Here is a 23,854-nt window from a genome sequence, read left to right as displayed (position 1 = left end):
CCCCCCGCTGTGTTTCTTAATAATACTATTAAATTATTTGTGGTTAAGCCAATATCTCAGAATCAAACCAAAATGATGTTACATGTGTGCACATAAACATTGATGTGTGAGGTTTAACATATGATGTACTGCTGCTACAAACTCTAGTTTCAGTTTCTCTGACAGACTTTGGAATCTTACTTTAGGGATTTGCTGCCATTCAGCCATAAGAGCATTAAAGCCACTTCATGGTCTTTTGCATTTGCATATCTGCCATGGTCCATATGGGTGTGTGTGATCCAAATTGTATTATCAGCTCAAGGCCACAGGATGTTTTTGAGTGTAGTGGCTGCAGATGTACGGCATGAATTAAACCGGAGGTTCCTTTGCACAATAACTGCACTTACTGATTACCATTCTATTCTTGGACATGTTATTGACGTTGTTTAGTGCAAATGCAACATAAAGAATTGTTCTTGCTGTCAGGAGGTGTACATAGTGTGAATAGAAGATGGTCAGCGTCTGTAAAAAAGCAAGCAGAAACCATGGACTGACATTTGGTGAATTCCAGGAATGGTGTTGAGCTGAAAATGGCAGACTCACGGCTTGTGTTTCTATACATCATGCAGTTGTTTCACAGGCCTGAGATCATGGTTTGCGCAGGACCATCATCTTCTATTTCAAAGCATGAAAACCAGTTCTTTATAAACCTGCCTAATTTGATACTGAGGCTATACTGCATCTTGATAGACAGAAATGTAGTGCTCTGGATGTCATGTGACTCGGTTTCTACGAAGCACTATCACGGCAGCCTAAAATGGAACAGTATCAGTGCTGGATTCAACCTGTCAGCGTTCACTGCACGCTTTAAATCCATGGAGATTGAGCGATAAACATAACAAAACTTGACAGACTGAATATAAATCGAGTTTGGCATCACAGAGCAAAACAGCTATCCACCATCTTGACTTTTATGCTGAAAATAACCGACCAAGAGACAAGTCGCATCACATGCATACATTATTTTAGTTCCAAGTCAGTGGTAGCTATGCTAAGCTACTATGGCACCTGATCAGTTGTGCAGTCATTCATTAATTCTCTACCTCTTCATCCTCCACACGAGGGTCATGGGGAGCTGGCGCCAATCCTATCTGATATATAGGGCACAAGGTGGGGTACACTAAGCTCGCCAGTCCATCATAGGGCCAGTTAACCTAATCTGCATGTATTTGACTGTGGGAGGAAACCAGATACCCGGAGTCTAGTACCAGACTGGTACAGGTTCAGTCAACCTGTATATATATATGGTGTCTTTCTATCTGCTTAAAAGTTATAGTATATAATAATATACTGTGATACAAGTTCAGTGTTAAATAAGTTTGTCCCAAAAAAAACACTTAATGCCCATGGTAATGCAATATGCTTTACAAAGAACATTTGTTTTAAAATAACAATAATTACAATCTTATAGGATATCTGTATATATGTGCCTACATACTAGGGCAACTACATATTATTTATATAATCGATTAATCTGTTGATTGTTTTAGGAGGAGGTCCACAACATGTCAACCTCCCCCCCACCCCCCCAATTTTTTTTTTATTTGGTAATAGATTAATCGATTAATTGTTGCAGCCCGAGTACATACATACTAACTGTATATACAATGAAGCAATAAAGTACAATAACGCATACATGTGCTTGTGAAGACGATGACAGTGGCTGAAAGCCCTGAAATAAACAGTCGAGCTTAAGAGTAGTGTTTTTTTCCCCTCAATAATTCCATAAAAAACAAAACAAAGCAAAAAACCCCTTGTCATCTGTGTGTCCCACGTGGATGCTGTTTAATAAAAAGCATGCACATTAAAGGGATATGGCTGTAAATCTTTCAGTTCTGCTAAGTGTTTTTGTATTGGCAGCCTGCTTCACTGTAGTTGCTGCAACAATGGAGGCTTTTATCTGACTGATCCTCATACCCACTCTCACCTGGGGATTGACCAATGTCTACACACACACACACACACACACACACACACACACACACACACACACACACACACACACACACACACACACACACACACACACACACACTGGCTGCTGCAGGTCTTGTCCAGTGTAGATTGGGCTGAGCTTCACAGATTCCGGCTGTAAACAGGATTATAAAATCTCTAGATGCTCTCCTGGTGGTTTGGTCTAAAAAAATTATATGGTGGACAAGAAGGACATACAGTGCATATAGGTTATGCTGTTTTGCTGGCATTGTTCAAGGTACAGCAGAGCATCTATCTACCTGTATTTCTGTTATTTTATGTCCATTTAGTTTATCTAATGAAAGGAATTCATTGTTAACACACACACACACACACACACACATCTGGTTGAAGCTAATAAAATACCCATATTCACCCAGCTAACAGATCTAGCATTACTCATATACTACACGTACTATACACTACTATATACAATAGTTGGTTGGTGTTATAAATATAAATGGATCCCAATCAGAGGTGATTCTACATTGTTTTTTGCATTAGATGTTGTGTTCATCCATGTGGCTATTTAGTCCTTGACGAATGTTACGTCGTCACATGACTTATTTTGTGCATTTTTCCATAACTTAAAGTTCAACAGGTTAATTAACAGTCGGTTGTGAACAGGAGATAGCAGAAACACATGCTTTTCTTATATGTACATGCTGCATTTTGCATGCTGCATGCTGCATATGCCAAAAACGTTGATGTATTTTGTCCCTACTAGTAATCTTCATGTAACAAATAACAAATAATAGCCTAATAACAGAATGAGGCTGTTGTTTAAAGAAGTTGATCGTGTCCGCTTGTCATGAAGTCAGTGTGCAGAGAATTCTCTCTGACACAGACATAGATTTGAGCTGACTAACGTGGAAATTTGGTATGTTTGCCCCCCCACCGTTCTTGGTTTGTTACTGAGGAATTTATTTCATTGTTTTTGAGCTGTTTTGAAAAGTATTGGTTGAGGAGGAGTAGCAGTAGTAGTAGGAAAGGAAACCGATACTCTGCGTTAGCTGAGTCATACATTTGTAAATAGTTACATTCTAAAGGGCAGTAAAACTAACTGTTAATTATTAACATTTGTAAGATGGACATTTGTGGTCATTTGGGGTAAAAAATTTAATTAAAATTTCAGTCGGCATCACTGTAATAACAATGTATGGTAAATGGTTTGTAGTTATATAGAACTTTTCTGGTCACTCAAAGCTGTTGTGCCATTCACCCATTCACACCCATTCACTAACACATTTTCTATCACACATTTCATACCCATTCACACGCATAGCCGTTAGGAGCAATATGGGGTTAAGTGTCTTGCCCAATGCCCAAGGACACATCGGCATGCAAGCTAACACACTTCTAATGTCTGTCTTGGCACTGGGATACACAGCCTTCATTAAGACACAATCTAAACACAACACTGTAGTTAATATGCGTTGCTGAATAGGTATTCCAGTTTCTCTGTTTCAATGACAAAGTCAGGACTATTGCCACCTTCTGGTAACTGAAGTTATTTTCTCGCTCGCAGGTTAAGAACATTTGTTTTGATGCTTGTCAGCTGTAGCTGATCCTGTGTGTGTGAATGCAACTTTACCCTCGACACATGTGAAGCGTAGCGTTAGTGATATTCCCCAGGCTACATAATGACCCGTTTGATGCTGCAAAACATGCAGGGAAGGACTTGGATTACTGTCAGGAATCCCAGGAATGAGCTTTCTGCATGGAACCATGTGTGTATGTGTGTTGTGCTTTGTCACGCATCAGAACGACTTGCAAGATAATCTGTCCCATAAATCTATGAAAAGAGTTGATTTTATCTTTTATGTGAATCTAATATTAGTGCAGCAATGCAGGGGGAAATTTACTGTTTATGTTGTCATGAAAAAAAAAACATTGCACTAATTTTGGGTAAGGCCCAGCAGAGAGCTGTGGTGATGCTGTGGCTGTTTCACTGTGACAATCACTATCACGGAAGTCCTCCAGCTCGTTTTAAAGCAAAGTTTCTAATACGAGCATTGTGTGTTTTTCTTTTTACTTTTACTTTTTTAATCCGATTTATATAGCACACATATCTGCTGTATCATCAGATTAGACCTGGATACATCACATTGTGCAGTACGGCACATTTACAAATAAGGGTTAAAGTAAATCGAGAGAGGAAATCATACATGGAAGGTCCGCACCTGAACTGTTTCCTGTGAAGATGAGTCATTTGCCAAGTGTGTTGTCTGTGTGTGTGTGTGTGTGAGCATGTGACTCTGTGCTTGCAGGACTCATTTGTTTGCAGAATTGTAAGACGATCCTTAGTAATTGTCCATACTGTGTCGTCACCATCATTAACGCATGCCGAGCTGAGATAAACATCTCAGTTCAGAACATACGTGTGTGTGTGTGCGCACATAGAAAGGTCCCAGAGATGATTCCCGGGTTAGTCTTGAATTTGAGTAGCGTGTTTGTGTGGGTGTCTGATGCTGCACAGTGACTCCAGACCACTGCCTCGTCTCTCTGCAGTGTGGGGATTTCCTTTTTCCACTCTGGTCACATGACTGCAGAGATGGGTGTGACCTCCTGCATTCCTGGGCTCACTCTTTTTCTTTCTCTCTTTATTACTTTGTCTGGCATGACTCTCTCTAGCTCTCTCTTTCGCTCTTTCTTTCTCTCTCTCTAACACACACACACACACACAAAATGTCGTCTAGACCAAATGCTGTGGCCTGGTGTTGACTGCTGTTCGACGTGCCCTGCATGTTGAAATGTCCTTGTGACATAATTCGGTGGGACTGTGTGTGTGTGTGTGTGTGTGTGTTAGATCTGTTGCTGGGTGCAACAAGAAGAAAAAAAAGTTGCTCTGTGTGGAGGGTGTGGCCTGCAGCCTGTGTGTGTGTTTGGAGGAGGGTGGTGCAGGCTCCTGCTTTAGTATGCAGAGCAGGTGTGTCTGCAGAGGCAGAGAACAGAGTAAGAGGAGGAGGAGGAGGAGGAGGAGGGGGGGGGGGGTAACAGCAGCTGAGCAAAGGGACAATCTGATGGAGGATCATGAAAAGAGAGCAGACCTGACATTAAGGCCATATCCACACATAAATGGAACAAAGACGTAAATTATGTTTATCCTGTAAACACGGCAATCATTTCAGGAAATGTCTCCATCCGCAAGAAACACTGTAGTACATATGCCAGGCCTATGAGTGGCGCTGTAATGCTGCAACACCAAAAACAGAGAAGAAGACGTTTTTACTGATTGCAATGCATACAAGAAAAACCGAGAGCTAGTGAACTAAGCCAGGAGAAAGAAAGGGAAATAAAAGCAAGAATATAAAAGTTATCATAAAGCAAACGGTGTTGCCGACATATAGCGACTTTTCAGACCCCCAAACTACTTTCTGAGAAGGAAAAGGCCAATTAATCTGCCGCACAAGTGAGTTTCATCCAGCTCTGCAGACGGAGAGCCGGTCTGACTGTAGATTTTTTTTTTACAAGATCCCCACAGATCTCATCGTACGGCGCATACAGTGATTGACGGATTGCCTTCGCGCATGCTCAGGATGGAATGTGTCCACGTGTGTCCTCAAATTACATTTAAATATGTTTTTTTGTGATTGGATTTGAGAATATATACAGGACACCTTTGGTTTCCTGTACTTGGCGCTGTCCATATGTGACCAGTCACTCAGGATATAATAACGTGACCTGGATATTAGAAAGTACCAAAAAAGGGGAGATATTTTCATCTTGGTGCGATGCAGATGCGCCTTGAAAACATGGTGCAATGGTGCAGCTGGATTGTGTTTATCAAGATTTTGTTTTTGTTTTTTTGTTTGAGTGATTAACAAAGTCCAGGACTCTGTGCAGAAATTAGCACTATGTGTTTGGTTGAGCATCTGTAGTCTGGTCACTTTCCCAGTATAGAGTATGATGAAGGATGAATACATTCCTTTTCCCACAAGTCTTTTTTTGAGTCATCATCTTGGCTGCATGATAGGTTCTCTCACTGGGTCATTTCTGCAGTAAAGACATCTTGTATTTACTAATCGATATATTTATTTCCACTGTGCAACCCCATCTCCAGAAACCCTGGCCATGGCTGTCCTTGTAACAGTCAGTGTTGAAGGTATTATAATTCTGTGTTGTCAGCCCATCCCATTGTTAGCACAAAAGTGAAATCATGAAATATTTTATGTGCAAAGATTCTACTCGGGCTGCTGTGTTAATGCACATCTAATAATAACGCCCGTGATTGATGTGTTGGTGAGTCAGCGTGAGTCACTCTGCAGCATGGATTCGTTCACTTATACACTGTAAGGGAACGTGGTCCTAAAGAGCGTACAGTTCCAGATGTACTCATGCGTCTATGCTCTCGGATGTCAACGATGTATCCATCTAGAACATGGATGGAAAATCCAACATCATTTACAACCACTTCTCACATCTTCACACAGCTGGCTTCAGTTATGCTGACATTAAACGCTCACAAACCACAAATATATTTCCATACCTACTGTTAATCTGTCATGATGATAATAGCACAACACAGTCTACCGTGGGATTGCATGTTGATTTGGATTTCAACAGGGAGTCAACAGGGAAGATCAAAACACACGTACACGCACACAAACGCACGCTTATCATATCTCACACACACTCGTACAAGCTGAGTGGCTGGCTGCATGGTGGCTGTAACATAATTTCATCTCGAGTCAAACAAACAGATAAGATGGACACAGAACAGACGCACTGTCTCTCTCACAAACACACACAGGGAGAGAAACCATGGTCGTCTTCTTATGGCTACATTGATTGTCCATCTATATATAGAGACAGCTAAATGTCCTGACATCACTTCCTGCTGTTGAGCTCTTTGTTTTTTTTTCCTCCGTGGCAAAAGCGTGACACAGATGCAGTGTAGTTCATCAAATGCAACTGTTGTCTTTCTCTGACTGTCCTCATTGTTTCATACCACTTTTTAAATTTTGATCACATTAGTGTCTTTAAATTTTGCTGAAGCTATCCTAAAACTACCATCTCCAGTCCACTGATACATGTTAAAATAGTACAGTACACACTCTATGTCAATATCATATGTACGTCAGGTAAGAAACATAAATGTTTTTTTTTGTTCTAGAACTCGACTGGTTAATTTTCAGGTTAAAGTTAAACTGTAAGGAGGAGGATATTTTGTTAATGAACATATTTGCTTATGAATGAATGATGTGCTCTACTTCAATAAAAGAAGTATAATGTTGACCCATGTTGTATGGGTTGGTGTGTAAATATGGTAAGATGAGATCACAGAGGAAATGTCCATGACTGGAAAGAAATGGCTTAAGTGGAGCTGCTGTGTCAGGCTGTCACTGGTATGACGCCATCTTAGGGAACAAAACACTGTGGTGTGGTTTAGACGAGTTCTTGTGAGATTAAGCTTTTTTTCCGTCATTGCTCTCAGTTCAAAATGTTTAACAACTTGTCAGACGGTGAAAACGGTACAAAAAGATAGTTGTGATCGGTCCTGTCATCGTCACGTTCTACCTGCTGTGTGCGCGTGACTCACCTGTCTACTCGGTCTAAGCTTCTTTTGCTGTGAGTTTTCAGTTTTTCATTATCACATCCAGGAAATGAAGATGAATAATTTCCCATGTTTCTGTTGAGACCTGATTAACAGTTTATTTTTTTGTTGCGACGGGCGTGTTTGACTGCAGCTTTCATCAGAAGTTCACAGCTTCTCCGGCAGCGAACAACACAAATTATTGAATCACGTAAAAGATGTCGTACTGTTGGTCACTCTTAGAAATAAGGGTTCCAAAAGGATCCTTCTACAAGGGCTGAGGTTCTACCTGGAACCATTTGCTTTCCCGAAGAAAGGATTTTTCAAGGGTTCTTGGTAACACTAATGGTTCCAGTAAGAACCATTTTGATCCACCGTTTCCTGAATAAAGGGTTTTAAAAGGGTTCTTGGTGGAACTCTCCAAAAGGGTTCCAGCTGGGAAGGTAGGGTTCTCCTACATGGACAAGCCGAAGAACCTTATATGGTTCATTTCTAAGAGTGTAGTTCAGAGTAAAGCCACGAATCAGGAAACAGGATCTTCCATATGTGATGCTCTCAGTGACTGCAATAGTTGGTTGTATAACAGCAGTCGGGCAAATCACAAAATTTTAGTACCATTAGTCGTGTGCTTTGTGGCAGTGTAGAATTTCTAACGGAGTGTTTCCATTGTCACTGTGCGATTAGTCTTCGTTAATCATACATCTGTTTGCCAAAGCTTAACACCGTGCACGCTCAGTCACATGATATGTGAGGAGAAAGTGTGTGAGCAGGTGTAGAAATAGGAATGCCTACCTTTGGACTGATGTGGGTGTGGTACTACAATAAATGTGCCCGAGTGTGTTTGTGAACCTCCACCCAACATGTGTCAGTTGTGCATTTGCTTTTCCGTTCATGACTCAATCAACCTGTCGTTATCCGAAGCTTATAGTCAGAATGTGTATCAAACTATCCTTCTTCAGTTATTGTCGCCAAAAAAACATGTTGGAATCACACTTATCAAGATGAAAGGAAAGCTGAATGGATAAAATGGCTTTGTTCGATCGAACACGCTTAAAATCAGAAGTAGGCTGAGTTTGTTTTGTGTGTTAAACGTAGTTAGGGTTTGTGGGGTTGATTTAAGTAAAAGTAAATGTTGTCTCTTCATGTACCATTTCAGAAATACTTCTGACAAATACCAAAGATGTCGTTAAAGGTAAACTCTGAATGCTTCTTTCTGACTCACTCATGTTAATGCTCTAATTGCCAATGGAACAGTATAAAGGTCTTTCCACTGATGTAAATAAGTGGCACAAATTTGTGAATAATTCTGAGGTAAATATATTTGAAAGGTCATGGGGGAGAAAAACACTTCACAGGTGCGTTCAGCATAGAGATAAATAACGTGGTGTCTAGTCATTTTAATTTATAAAAAGAAAACTAATGTCTGGGTACAGGCACCACTGAAGAAGGGAGGAGAGCTCGTTTTGCTCAGGACCTTAAACTTGACCATTTTACCACTTCAAGACAGATGAGACGGATTTCTGTCAGGCAGTGTGACGAATTCAGGAACGTCCTGTTTGATTGGAAACAGCCTCACGTGTGCTTGGTTGCTTATTTGAGTATTTTTAATCTCATTTTCTCACACTCTGAATGGTTAGGTAAGGTAAAAAAAGCCTCATTACTCACCACTATTATGTTGATTGTAAATGTCAGTCACGTATAAACACAATTGGTCTGTGGTGTGGTCAGAATCTGAACTTGTTGCCGTTGGTTATTGCTGCTGACTTCCTGTATTGATATTATTCCATCCCTCTTTCACTTCCTTTCCCCCACCTCTCCTCTGTTCCACATTTTTCCTTTCACCCCAACCGGTCGAGGCAGGTGACCACACATTTTTGAGTCTGGTTCTGTTAATAGGGATTTTTTCTCTCTCCACTGCTTGGTCACTGTGTGAACTGTTGGGTTTCTCTTCTCTCTATAACATTGTAAAGATTTTTGCCTTATGTACAGTGTGTTGAGATAAGGTTTTTTGTGATTCAGAGCTATATGAATACAATATTATTGAATTGAATTGAATTCAAAAGTTCCCCACAAAGGTATCCAAAAGTAATGTACTATTTATTTAATATAAAGAGTTTACTCAATGTCATCATCATTGGTCTTGCAAGTTTTTAGCACACACAACACTCCACACACTGTGTGTGTTTGTGTCATTCACATAACACTAAACTGTGAAAAATGGAGGACAGCCTTTGATGTGCACTTGCATAATCCGTAGCAATAGACTGGAATGCTTCATTTTAGCCACACATTCGCTTTCCTTGCTCTGTCTTACTGTCAGAGTAAAGGAAACCTGTCAGATATTGAATCCTGAGTTCTTGCCTCTTGTTCTTCATCAGCAGGATAGTGTCTCTGAATTCAGTTTCCTTGTTGCCTTATATGTAATCACCAAACATTTTTGTTTTTATTTTGCTGCTTATACAATCTCACTGGTAATGAGTTTACATCTTGAGGGCAAACAAAAATTATATTTCACAATCAAAGGAAAATAATAATTAGACTTCAATTTTTAATCATCACCACTGCTGTCTTTTTTTCTTCCTTTCTAAATGGTACTGATGCATTGATGGATTTGTGCTCCTGGTGCATGGTGAGTTCAATCAAATGATGCAATGTGACTCATCCATAAACAAGGGAAAATACACAATTATACCTTTTTTTATATCCAGTCATTAACTTGGAGCCAACAGTTCAAGGGGAGCAGATATCCACTCATGTGTCTCAGAGGGGCAGCACAAACCAATAATCAGTTTATATCATAAAGACTTTGGTGGTTCAGGGGACTCCTTTAATAATAGGAGATGAGAAAGTCTCCTCCAATTGGCCCAATTAGAGTCTGTGCTATTAATTAGTAAAAATCAAAGGGAGTCATGAACTGATCTGTGTGCTGATGATTATGATGTTTGTCTGTTGTGCCCTCAGATGGTTTCCTGTCTAGATCTAGTTTATAAAAATATGTTTTCCTGTTTCTGTTTCCTCTTTAGCAACAAACCAGAGGAACATGTTTACCTCTCTGTTTCTGTGGTAACGAAGAGGAGCATGCACATCCAGGCCCGGAGTTAACCTCAGCTTTCATCCCCTCTGAACTACACTACCCTCAATTCCTGTGAACTGACGACCAAATCCAAAGTTAAGATCAGTTAATCAAAGACACTCAGAGGAACATCAACTACAAAGCTTCTGCTAAGAGGACCAATATGGCCAACAACACAGCAGACCACCCTCAGGGGAATTCGGTTGCTGAGGGCAACCATGACGGGGACTTTGGGGTGACCATGACGGATCTCAGGGGTCTGATGGAACTGCGGAGCGCTGAGGCAGTCGGCAAGATACGGGACAATTTTGGAGATGTGCAGAGTATCTGCCGCCGCCTGAAAACATCACCTATAGAGGGTAAGATGCACCCAACACAACAATCGAAACTGAAACGTTCTGTTAAACAGATCATTAAGAGGCAAAGTACACACACTAACTAATACAGTACACTCCATTCTCAGAAATAAAAGTGCCAAGTAGAACATATATGGTTCTTCGGCTTGTCCTCATAGGAGAACCCTTTTTGGTCACACCTTCTTGGTAACCCTTAGTGTTACCAAGAACCCTTTTTAAACCCTTTATTCGGGTAAGGGGTTTTAAAGGGTTCTGTGGATCAAAATGGTTCTTACTGGAACCATTAGTGTTACCAAGAACCATTGAAAAACTGTTTCCATAGACAGGGTTTTTCAGAAGCAAATGGTTCCAGGTAGAACCTCAGCTATTGTAGAAGAACACTTTTGGAACCCTTATTTCTAAGAGAGTAGAGAATTGAACCAGCTAGTGTGCTGTTTTAACACTACACATTCACTTGTTTAGATGTCAAAATCCACACATTATGCCTTCATAAGTAGATCTGTCAACCTCAACGAAGACTGGCTAAAGGCTGTTTTGTCACTGTTGACTGTTATCATAGACTATTTATTTTAGACTGTATTCTACTTATTTAAAAAAAAAAAGAAAAAGAAAAAAGATTTGCCTGGAGCAAATTTGACTGGAGCAATGTCAGGTTTTGAAAGTGGAAGTTCATAGATGTCACCTGCAACCAGTGTCTTATTGGAGGCTACAAGCTGTCACACAGTGTCCACTCAAATATGTTGTGCTTTATCTTCTGTTTTAGTAGTTGGTCTAGTGTAGTTCTTTTTGCAACCAGCAGAGCCGCCCCCTGGTGGCCATCTCCCACTTCTGTGCTACTTTTTAGGCTTCAAACTGGAAGGCTACACCCAGTTAAGCGTAGACTTTATGACTATAATTCAGCAGCATTATCATGTTGTTACCGGGGAGTTGTCAAAAGCAAAGACACAATTAAGACAGGTCAAGGTTTTTACCACAAGCATAGCCTCTGATAGCCCAACTGAATGTTTAATTATTATCTAATCATATTCATCTTGGCCCAGTTGCCAAATGTTCCCCCAGCCTGGCACATGTCCACTGCCCCATTGGATTAGGAGCCACTGCTTATTATGAAAAATCTTTTAATCAAAATATTAATCAACACTGAAGCAGATTATTTAAAGCATCAGTCAGGAAGCTGCTGATTCAAATCTCACTCGGTTGAAACATCTGCAATGCTGATTTACATGTACGAGAATCGACCAGTCAAAGCTGGCGTCTGTGCAGGAGCCCACAGTCCCGCGCGTGCTCCTGAATTCACTGAGCGGGTTAGTTCAATTGATTGTTTACGCCACTCCTTTACTGTAATATCGACCTAAGGTGCTGCATTACAATGAAATTCTCTCATCACTTTACCTTGCTTAAAAAAAGTCTTATTTTAGAGGACAATATGAGAACAGCATGGTTGACTCTTTCCTTGACTCATAAAGATCTATATGTGAAGCGAACTGTCAAAGACATGGAGGAGAGTGATGAGGAAATAGCAGGGCAGCTCATTTCTAACGCTGTGACATTGACAGCTCCATGAACGCTGAACTACGTCTGAGCTGCGCCAGAGCCTGGCTACAGCTACTCTACAGTCAGTGTGGTCATGAGGAGAGACACCTCACAGTATGTTAGAGCTATTTTACCTTCCCATGATGCAACAGGACTGTCAACAGATCTGTGTTTTCACATTTTAGGTGTCAATCGGGTTGAGACCTCCCACGGACGAAGTCTTTATTTGAGTTTAGTGTGGGCTGAGTGCTCTGCAAGTGACTGTTTTATAACTGGGGAAGGCCATAAATTATATACTGCTTCTTTTAATTCTTTGTATAAAGACCCAGATTGATGACAAAATTGGCAAGTCAGAGTAGAAATTAGATTTTAACACCATTTAAGAGGTGACGAAACAGCCAAGTCATACAAAGATAACATTTCTGCTTGATGCACTTCTTCATTTGTGGTGTTTGGTGAAATATGATGGGTAGAGATTTCAGTCAGCGCTTTACATGAGGTGGGAAAATGGTCGACAAGCTGCTGTTTGTTATTTCTCTTTCTCTCTGTGAGTCTCATCGTTTGATCTGTGAGTGTGTGTGTGTGTGTGTGTGTGTGTGTGTGTGTGTGTGCTTATGTATGTGTATTTGCAGCCATCGGTCCATTCCAGGATTGAAATTAGTTCCAGCCCGTTCCCCTAATGGCTACATAGATCATTGCTCTGTTCCATTTAGTAATCAGATGACAGCTGTAGTTGTGTCCTCCACACAAGAAATTACTCACATTAATGAAGAAAGTGTAATTATATTTTCGCTGCGATGAGAGGGGGAAGGAACGAGAAATGGGAGGGGAAACCTAAATGCAAGATTGAGGGCAAATATGCGGCGTTTAACTCGGGTGGACTAGTGTCAATCCTGTTTGAGTGCAGATACTTATTGCTTCCTGCTATTTCTTATCAGTAATGGAGTGTTAGACAACAACATCATTGTTTCCGATTACTCCATTACTGATTCTAATTACATCGATTGTAATGTTTGGGCCAGCAGAGACCTGGACTCTGACTTTCATGCTAGATTAAATGTAATGTCAGCAGTCTAAAAAACAACAACAACAACAAAACAAAGCATGTGCAATAGATTTTATTGTTTTTTACCCATAATCTGATTTTTTTCTTATTCAGTGTTATTGCGGTTTAAACAATGTAAACACAACATCAGTTAGGTATGCATGAAATGTCAAAAGCACTAGATAATAAATATTTTAAATCTAAATCACAGTTGGTTTTATACCTATGTAGGGAACAATTTATTGTTGAAGTTTTTATCAGTTTCTGATTTTACCAATACACTGCAGTAGTGATGACACTGTCTGAATGATTAAAGGTCCCATATTATGCAAAATCAACTTTTTAATCATTTAAATCCTTATATGGGACTCTGGATGTCCTATCAGTCAGCAAAGTGTGTAAAAAAATGACTCACTCATTTTTTTGTGATCCTCCTCAGTCTAAGTTCAGGAGATGAAACACGCAATGTTGACAATGCGCTAAATTCCTGGAATTGTTGTCTCACGGAGCTCCACTTTGTCCGTAAAACACGAGAGCACTGCTGTTTTGGCAGGGTGATTGAAATGCTTCATCCTTATGGTATTTTGACCAAAGCATGTCACAGACATGTTCATTAGGACACCAGGGAACTAGGTTAACATGGAGAAATAGGGTATAATATGGCCCCTTTAATATATTAAAACAGTGTTTACAAATATTTTCCATTGTTTATTGGCTTTATGACTGAGATGTCATAGACATTGCATATTGTATAATTAAAGTCAGTCAAATACTGTCAATCGCTTTCACCTTCCAACATGAGGTCCATATTAGGCTTTGATTCTGTTTGATTTTCTTGAACATGATTTGCAGAAGTGCAGTCCCAGCTGTAGAGCTTGAATGACGGTTAATCTGGTTGAAAGCTGTGTTGAGAAATAGTAAAAATGAGTTGTACTCTGACAGGATCCAGCGTTGTGTTAGAAATCATATATTCATCTGCCACTGGGGGACACTGAGACGTTGGTACGCAAATGTCAATAAAAAGGCGACCGCGAAAAATGATCCAGACTTATGAAAAAAAAAAAATCTAACTTCATAACTATAGATCAGGACTGTGTCCCTGTAGCATCAATAGTCAATGGTGCCGGGGAAAATGTATATAAACACCAACCTGCCACTGTTATGGAAGCACCACCGCCTCGATAAATTGCTTTACAAGATTAAAACGTAGTACATTCTAATATCTTTCAACTACTCTTAACTTCTGTCTTTTTAACCATGTTTCCCACAGTTGTTGTTCTGCTGCAGCCAAATCCTGAGGCACTCCATCTGTTGTAGCTGATAAACTGTCATCCCTATTTGGGTCTTTCTCTAAACAAATAATTTTGATAATAATATTTGTGTCTTTTCAAATAAGCTGACCTTCTCCACAATCCCTAATACTAAGTATTTATCAATTTTACACAACATTTTATACAAAATTAGCACGAGAGAAAGGGACACAGTCACAGTGACATGTTTCAATCCATTGTTATTTGCCAGTTTCCGCTCTCAGTCTTGGATCTTTTATTTGAAGGCAGTAAACCAAAGCTTCAGAGGCAAAGAGAAATCATCTTGGCTGCTCACCTGAGTGGTGACAGAATACGCTGCTCTTCGTTACTATTTTCGTAAAAAATAGAGCTTTATTTTTAGGTCTCCAATGTGTTTGTTTGTGAAGTGCTTTGTAACACAGGTCCCAGGAAAATTCACTTACATTTTTCTAAAGTGACGAGAAGGACGATCAATGACCTCCAGCGAGTCGACAGACTCGGTCATCAATACACATTAACCAGCGGGACACACAGCTGAGCCTTCTTTGTGTGATTGACTGTGTGTGTGTGTGTGTGTGTGTGTGTGGTCACTCTGTTGACAATGACAACCCTCTCTGCATCCCATCAGAGGTTGATTTTTTTCGCAGACCGAAAATAAATGTCAGTGAGGAAGAAACATCTGATTATCACAGCCAGAGCAGCGAAATTATAAAACAAACAAAGTTAAATCTAACTGCGTGAAGTCGCTGTTATCGAGATAATCGGGTTAGCTTGCTCTTACAACCGAGCAGGTTCTGAGCAATAAGACGCACGGGCCGAGTCGTCCTCGCCTCGTTCAAGAACCTGGAGGCAGAATAAGACTGGAGTGGATGATACAGACGCAGTATTTACTGGGTCTCAACCTTACCCTTAACTTAAATTACCCATAATATGAATGTGTAAAACCGTTTTGAGTTCTCGACAACAAACGCACAACCTAGTAAATGTAAGTCAGTGATGTAAGTGCTCTTAGGTTCAGAGGTTTCTCAGCCTGCTGTCGTGTCGGACCATTTTGAGCTCTGTTGTGTGAGAAGTCAATGACCAATCTGAGATTCAGCCCTAGTTGCGTGACCTAGTCATATACTGTAATGAACACACACACACACACACAGAGATAAAGAGAGCCTTAGGTCATCCATGTCTATATCAGATGAAGCAGAAAGCTCCTTGAAGGGAACGTGCAAAGTCTTTCTTGTTTGTTTTGTGTGAGCTTTTTCATCCTCGCACGTCTTTTATAACCAGGGGGGGGAAACAACATTATTTTCTGTACATCTTACCCTCTGGAAGTTCAGACTTGGAAGTATACACCATCTAAAATGTACCATATCAAATTTAATGGAGTAAAGATTATGAACCAGATCAAATTTACGAGGCCCAAGTCATTGCATCATCTTGCTGCTGCAGAAGGATGCGAGTGTTTCCGCTTGTATCCGGTAAATTATTCTCCTATTATCTCTTAAATCAGATTTTACTCTTTTCCTAAAAACAATAAAATCATCTTGCGTTCTTTTAATATAAAAAAATAAATCTGAAACTCAAATGACCTTGGGGCCACTGAGCGTCTAGTCTGGTCAGGAGGGGGCTGTTCAAATGAAAAGTGCTTTTTGGGAACTGTTCAGTAGGGGTGGGTGTTATGAGCTTAAAATGATATAACACTATGACATCATGATAGTGCGATAACAATATGTGTGACTGTATTTCACTAAGGTTTTTATTGTTTTGTTTATTTCATTTTAATCCTTTTTATGTCTTTTGTCAGCTTTGAGTTGAGCGACTTTAAGATCAAAGATAGAGTGAGTTACAGTGGTAGCTAAATATGGGCGGATGATGTTGCTTCATCATTTAATAATATCCTGTTTAGAGAACATGTTTCTGTTTTCTGTGCGACGACAACATATGTCGTCTTCGCTTGCAGTCGTGTGGATGTGTGAGTGGCATCACTGCACAGTCAACGTTGAGGGAAAAGGAAGTGTGTGTGACTGCAGATAAGGCTACAAAAACCGCTTCATGCAAGGGAACATATTTTGATTAAATAGTGGAAATTGCATTTGATTATTTCCTCAAAGGAAAAAAAAAAAACAGTCCTGAGATTGTTGATGTACTTAATTTTTGTCCTTTTGATGTATATTTTACCCAGTTTGTTCCCCTTATTTGTTTTTTTACTTTGTACATTTGGATCACAGAGCTAAGCATCTGTTTTGTTTTGTGATCTTTGAGAAAATCAAATCATTCCATTTTATAGCGCTTCAAAATCCTCCAAGACTCCTCTAACCATCTGGATGACGATTTTAAGCTCACTCACAGGCATAAGGCACATACTGAGGCTATATGTATACAGCTTTGCCATATGTGACTGCATGCTGTTAAGCCACATGTGTTCATGCAGTTGTAGACGCAGTGGAAGAGCTTTTGTCCAGGAAAATTAAAGATGGTCCAACCGCACTGTGTCTACAAGTAATTTGTCCACAGTACAGAGTAGTTTTTGTATGGAAATATTTGTGTTTGTTTGTTTGGAGTCTTTGCCATTCAACAGATCATAGACACTTACAGTAGAGCCAGATGTATCCAGAGCGCTTGTCACTTTACTGTGTGTTCATAGAAAAGAAGGAGGACCGACTCAGAGAAGAGCTTCTGTAGGGTTACCATGGCAACTGGTGGGCACATGGACATACGTCACACACGGCTAATAAAAAAAGGCAGCTTCCACTTCTTTTATTTGCGAGAAAATGTCAGAAGATTTTGACTTTGGCTTGTGATCGTAAATGTGATGAAGGCGATTTATAAAGGCTCAGAGTAATAGAAATTGAAGATAAAATAATTGTACTTTTTTTTTTTTTTTTTTTTTTTTTAATAAGTGAACGATCACCCAATTGTATGGTTATGTTTTTTTTTACAATAGTCCACAATGGACAAACTAAAATATCTTTAGAGTTTTGAGGCCAACTGAAGGCTACATAGTTTCTCCATTCAGCTGCAAATTCCACTAATAAATGTAATAAATGCTACACACTCTACCTGTAATGTATAAGTGTGTGTGTCCACTTGCGTCTTTCCACTGATTGTGACTTAATTTCTCTAAAAATCCCCTCGTCTTCTTTCTGAACACGTGTCAACAGTTGGACGTCTTGAAGCTTGACCTCAGTCTCACGTCTTTCTGTGTGGATCAGGGATTGTTAATTCAGCTGTTGGATAGCAGCGAAAGAAATAAATCACTGCAGGGAGATGATAGATAAAATGGAGGCAATGTCGGAGCGGGTGGGGTGACCAGCAGCGATAATAAAAGGACACAGTTGTAGTGTCATTTAAAAAGTGCATTAATGCATGCTGCTGTCAGCGGGAGAATGAATGGAAAGGAATGTTATGTCTGGTGAAAGATGAGGCGTTTTGGCTGATGAGGCTCTGAATTGGAAGAGACCTGTGTTTTTGGAGCATTAGAGTCCATTTCTGCTGAAACCAGACATTCTTAAGTATCTGTGACAGGCGTTTGTGCTGCTCTGCTCTGTTATAGAAACATCATTTCCATGGGGACCGACGCAATAATGCCAGGCATCAGATGAAACCCACTGTCACAATCACACCCCCCAAAAAAAGAAAAAAAGGTGTTGATCAAGTAGCCATTCTGTTTCCTTTATTTTAGTCACTGACGTCTAAATGATCAAACCAAACTTTGAAATAAGCCACAGTGTGATGACACCTGGCTGGTGATGATTTTGTTAACCAGTGTATTTTTAAATCACTGTTTATGCACCAGCTTATTATGAAGCTGCCTCAATAATAGTTAGAAAGAATATACTCAATGATGTTCAACCTGAAAGAGACAACATTTTGGCTTAATGTCATTATGATGGTAAAACTAAGTGTAATGGCCACTATAATGGTATATTTCCCCTTTACACAAAATAACGTAAATAAACACAACCAATTCCTTATCACCAGGCCTAATCCCAATCAGTTTTACCGTTTGTAACATCCCAATCTCAAGCAAGCGCACACATTATTATCAGAAACAAAGTGGTTGTACAACAACCCTCTCCACCTGGTCTTCCTTGTTCCCTTGTTCGACCAGTGTGGCACATACAGAGGAAGCCTCCATTTCTAATACAACACCAGGAAATTGGAATAAACCTCCTATAATCCTTGTTGTTTTTTTTACCGTGTTATTCTTTTGACTACTGGGACACAGTTATTGTAGGAAAATACTGGTGTGATCTGCAGCCCACTGGCCCTTTCCCTCCTCCTGCTGCTTCCTTCCTCCTAAAGTTAATAATGTCACATCACCTCATCTCCTATCACTTTGCCTCCACTCTACTCATAAACGAAAAACCACGAGAGGTTAACGTGCTGGATACCCTTCCCATACACACTCCATATACTCAAATTAATGACATCATTCCTACCATGCAATTATACATTATTATCAATCTATATGTATAGGCTTGTATCTGCAGCTCTATAGGGTGCCGAAATGCTTTGATAATATCGTATAATGGGATCATTATATGTTTTTCATTGTCTTTCAAATCCTGTTATTTGGAGAACATATAGAAATCATCATATATTTGGAGGACAATTTGTTTTTTCAGGCAAGTTCATTGACCTTGTCCTTAACCTTTTACAGACCAGTTTAAAAAGTCAACAGTCTCCCATTTTTACAACGTCTACCCTCATTACAACAGAGTTTTTTTAACCCAAATTTGTGAAAATGCTTCTGGGTCATTTATGTTTCAAATCTCTGTGGTGGTGTCCTTGTGTGGAAAAGGCAGAACCATGTCATATTCTTTAAGCTTTAAACCCTTTTATATATCACTAGTAGTGAGGAAACTAAACTGTTCATCATAACAGAAAAAGATAAAGAGAGGCAGATGGAAAATTGTCATGGGAAGGATGAGGAGGTGGAGATCTCACTCTGTCCGGAGAGAATAATAATAATTCAAAAAATGAAATAAAACGCCATTATTAAAATCTATACAGACAGAAACGTGCCTGGTCTCCTGCTGTTGCTGACTTGCAGAGTCCTCCTCCATTAAAAATCCTGCCAGTGCAGTCTGTTGAAATTCAGATCATGTTCCACTGCACATCTCCCAACTCCACCAAGAGTCCACAGCAGCCATGTTTCTGCCCACACTGCCATGCAGAGGAACTCACAGATTGTCAGGTTTTGCTGAACATTACCATCTCATTACCAATCTGGCTTTTTTTTTTTATTGAAGAAGAAAAGCCAGATTGTTCAAACGAGTCTTCTTCTTACAGACGTGTCCCTGTGCAAATGACTGCAAAGTGTTGAGTAAAGTGAAGGAGATGCTGTGATGAGCTCAGAAATTCCTTTAGATGGTGATCACAAGCACTTAGTTAATTAAAAAAAGACCTATAAATATACAAAAGTATTATTAAAATTCAAAGGCAAAGGATGTTAAAATAGTAACCCCCCACCGTTTTAGTCAATTTTAAAAATTTGTGTCGACTAAGAACTCTTTCCGTCTGTCTTCATATGAAAAATGAATGAATGATGGTTAGATGTGAGTCACTGCCGGAAAATGACTGTCATGGCTCTGGAATCACTAACCCAGATGTTGTTTGGTCTTCAGTAAGCAGAGCTGCATTCTAAGAGAACCTTCTGCACAAGGACAGAAGGGAATCACACTCATCAATCATACTTTAACCAAACTTATCAATTAGCCTGAGACATCTTGGTCATATATAAAGTCATTAATTTTTGCTTCATATTTCTGTTTTCCATTTTTATTTGCTGTTTTTTATTGTTGGCTTGTTGGATTATAGGACATTTTACTAATGATTATTGCAGTTTACATCTTCACATATTTTAGATATTACATTTTCGTTGGCAGTTTTCTCGAGCTTCCTGTGAAGCATCGGATCTGGATCGCATCAGACTGATTTAGTGGTGTTGCACTGACATGGAGCTGTTTGGCTTTGGCGGAGCAGCAGATTGTTTGTACAGCAGGGGAGGGTTCAGATCAGCTCGGGCTGCCATGGATTCATGATTACCACTGACACATGCACACACCCATTGTCCTCATCCTCGGGCAGAGACCCACACAAGGGGACACAGGATAAACCGGAAGGGTTGCAAGGTGACTGACAGGAGGCCAAAGTACTATGTTATTTACTGTCCATTATTGATGTAGTAGTTAGTGCAACTCAAAGTCCTCTTTGTCTCCCAACAAAGATGAGGAAAGACAAAACTAAATTCTTTCTTTGGGTTGGTCAAATCCGTTTGTCAGAGAAAAGAAAAAAAATGGTAACTAGAAACACAACATTCTCTCTTTGCAACAAAAGTGTCGGTCATTTCGCAGAACAGTCTTTCATTTGATTTCATAACTCTGTCGCATCTTCCCGCCCTCACTCACTGTGTTTGTAGGAGCGCACACCTGTGTGCAAAGCTACACTACCGTTCAAAAGTTTGGGGTCACTTAGAAATGTCTTTATTTTTGAAGGAAAATCACTTTTTCTTTTATTCAATGAATATAACATTAAACGAATCAGAAATACACTCTATACATTGTTAATGTGGTAAACGACTATTCTAGCTGCAAACGTCTGGTTTTTAATGGAATATGTACATAGGTGTATAGAGGCCCATTTCCAGTGTTCTAATGGTACATTGTGTTTGCTAATCGCGTTAGAAGGCTGTTGGATGATTAGAAAACCCTTGTGCAATTATGTTAGCACAGCCGAAAACTGTTTTGTTTATGTGTTTCTTTGACGAAAGGGCAAAATTATTATTTTGAATAAAAATCATTATTTCTAAACTTGTCAATGTCTTGACTATATTTTATATTAATTTTGCAACTCTTTCGATGAATAATTATGTTTCCTTTTGATAGACAAATTGTCCGCTTTGATGTGAATATTGACGCCTTTTGTGTGATTGTGTCTGCAGGTCTGTCAGGGAACCCTGTAGATCTTGAAAAACGTCATGCGGCATTCGGACAGAATTTCATCCCCCCGAAGAAGGCCAAGACATTCTTGCAGCTGGTGTGGGAGGCTCTGCAAGACGTCACTCTTATTATCCTGGAAATTGCTGCCATCATTTCACTGGGCCTGTCCTTCTACCATCCACCAGGGGGCGACAGTGAAGGTCAGTGCAGTTGGGTTTTTTATCAGTTAGAAGACTGAAATAATGTTTCACTATTTATTTGTCTTTTAATTTGTGCGTAAGAAATTGGAAGTGTTAGACTTGGTGTTTCATATTTTAATTTATCCATATCTGTACTAATTATATGCAATATATGTATAAAAGCCTGGTCATCATCCTAAAAAGAGTTTCTAAAACCAGTAGTTATTCGTCTAAGAGGGTAAAATTGATTAAAAATGTCCATCTAAAGCAGTAGTGTAATGTGTATTTTGTTAAGAAATATTACACATAGGAAAAAAAAAATGATCCAATTGTGAGCGGCGGTAATGCTATAGTACTTTTTCCTGAGTGAAAGTAAGCTCTGTATAATTATGCTCTCACAAAACAAAAAAAAACAAAAAAAAAAAAGAAGAAATATTACACATCAACACATCCTCTTCCTCTCACAGCATGTGGACAGGTGGGAGGCGGTGTTGAAGATGAAGGCGAGTCCCAGGCTGGCTGGATCGAGGGTGCTGCTATCCTGTTCTCAGTCATCATTGTGGTCCTGGTGACAGCCTTCAACGATTGGTCGAAGGAAAAACAGTTCCGTGGGCTTCAGAGTCGCATCGAGCAGGAACAAAAGTTCACCGTCATCCGGAAAGGCCAGGTCATCCAGGTTCCTGTCGCCGAAATTGTGGTGGGAGACATCGCTCAGATCAAATACGGTATGAGGCCGCAGATGGCAGAATTGTAATCAAACCTTTAGTGTTAATAACTTTGTGACGGGTGTTAATACGTGCTCAGATCTTCTTCATTGTCAAAAGAAGATGGCGACCTCAACATTTCATCTTTACGATTTATGATTGCAAAATGATCTACCTTTAATAAGAACGTAACCCCACTGATGTACAGTATAACTTGATTTGCTGTCACATATTTAAAGCGGACTGCAAGAATTTGCTCACTTTCCACCAAAACAAAATTAGCTAAGTCACAGGTAACCACACCCCTTGTTCTGAAGCTAACTTTGTCCAATGCCTGATTTTGATAAATGCCAAGAAACGGGCTGAGATCTGAGTGAGGGAGAGGAGGGTGAACTGGTTTTAAAATCCGACATTGAGTTGCAGCTGTGTGCGGTGCCAAGTGAGATGAGCCTCCCAAATATATAAAAGGGAGAGGAGTCGGGCACAAGGAGCCTCCTGTTGAGTTTGTACCTGTGCATCAAGAAAGCCAATGGCACAATTTGAATGCATTAGCTGGTGTTTGAGGCAGTAGATGCACTTGTTTTCATCACAGCATGTATCGTATCAATATTACTAGGTATCCATAGACACTGGTATTAAGTGGTTCAGTGGTTTAGGAACTCTTTTATCATGGGTGATAAGGTCTGGCCCCTAGTCAATATGGAACAAAAGACTTATATCAGTATTTAATATTAAATATGCAAAATCTTCACATATGGCTTTCAGTTTTAAGTCAAAGAAAGCCAGATGTCAAAGGAACACTTTTATTAAAGATTAAACAGAATAAAACACCTTCTTAGTTTTCACTTGGCTTCTTTAACAAAGCACAGCTGTGTAAATAGCAAAAATGTAAAAATAAGTTCCCTCATCAATAACGTGCCCTTCATCCCTCTCAGAGAATGTTAAACCTTCAGCTGCTTATTCTTATGCTTTAGATCGCAACTGCTGTGAGACTATCATAAACATTTTGTGTGTCTTTTTTAATGGCTGACACTGATGCAGATTTTTAGAAATGAGAGCAGAAAATGTCAGATAATTATGCCCATATATTTTAGCTCATTATCTTTTTTCCTACATCTGATGCAATATAACTGTTTAATGACAACAAATTATGCAAAATTATGCACCGTTAATGGTCTCCACATTTAT

At 39.7% G+C, this 23,854-nt stretch overlaps 1 protein-coding gene across 1 annotated transcript in view; it reads left to right on the top strand.

The window, feature by feature from the left end:
• LOC310929530 (plasma membrane calcium-transporting ATPase 1-like) overlaps positions 1-23,854 on the top strand; it is a 74,384-nt gene that overhangs the window by 17,828 nt on the left and 32,702 nt on the right. The window contains exons 2-4 of the mRNA XM_083892316.1: positions 10,573-10,981; positions 21,786-21,983; positions 22,430-22,687. Coding sequence (XP_083748442.1) covers positions 10,786-10,981; positions 21,786-21,983; positions 22,430-22,687 — 652 coding nt within the window. The 5' untranslated portion in view covers positions 10,573-10,785. The remainder of the gene's footprint in view (positions 1-10,572; positions 10,982-21,785; positions 21,984-22,429; positions 22,688-23,854) is intronic.

Source organism: Microchirus variegatus, assembly GCF_963457635.1.
Source record: "Microchirus variegatus genome assembly, chromosome: 7".
NCBI lineage: Eukaryota > Metazoa > Chordata > Actinopteri > Pleuronectiformes > Soleidae > Microchirus > Microchirus variegatus.
Note: the sequence above shows the minus strand (reverse complement) of the source record. Positions and strands in the feature narration are given on the sequence as shown.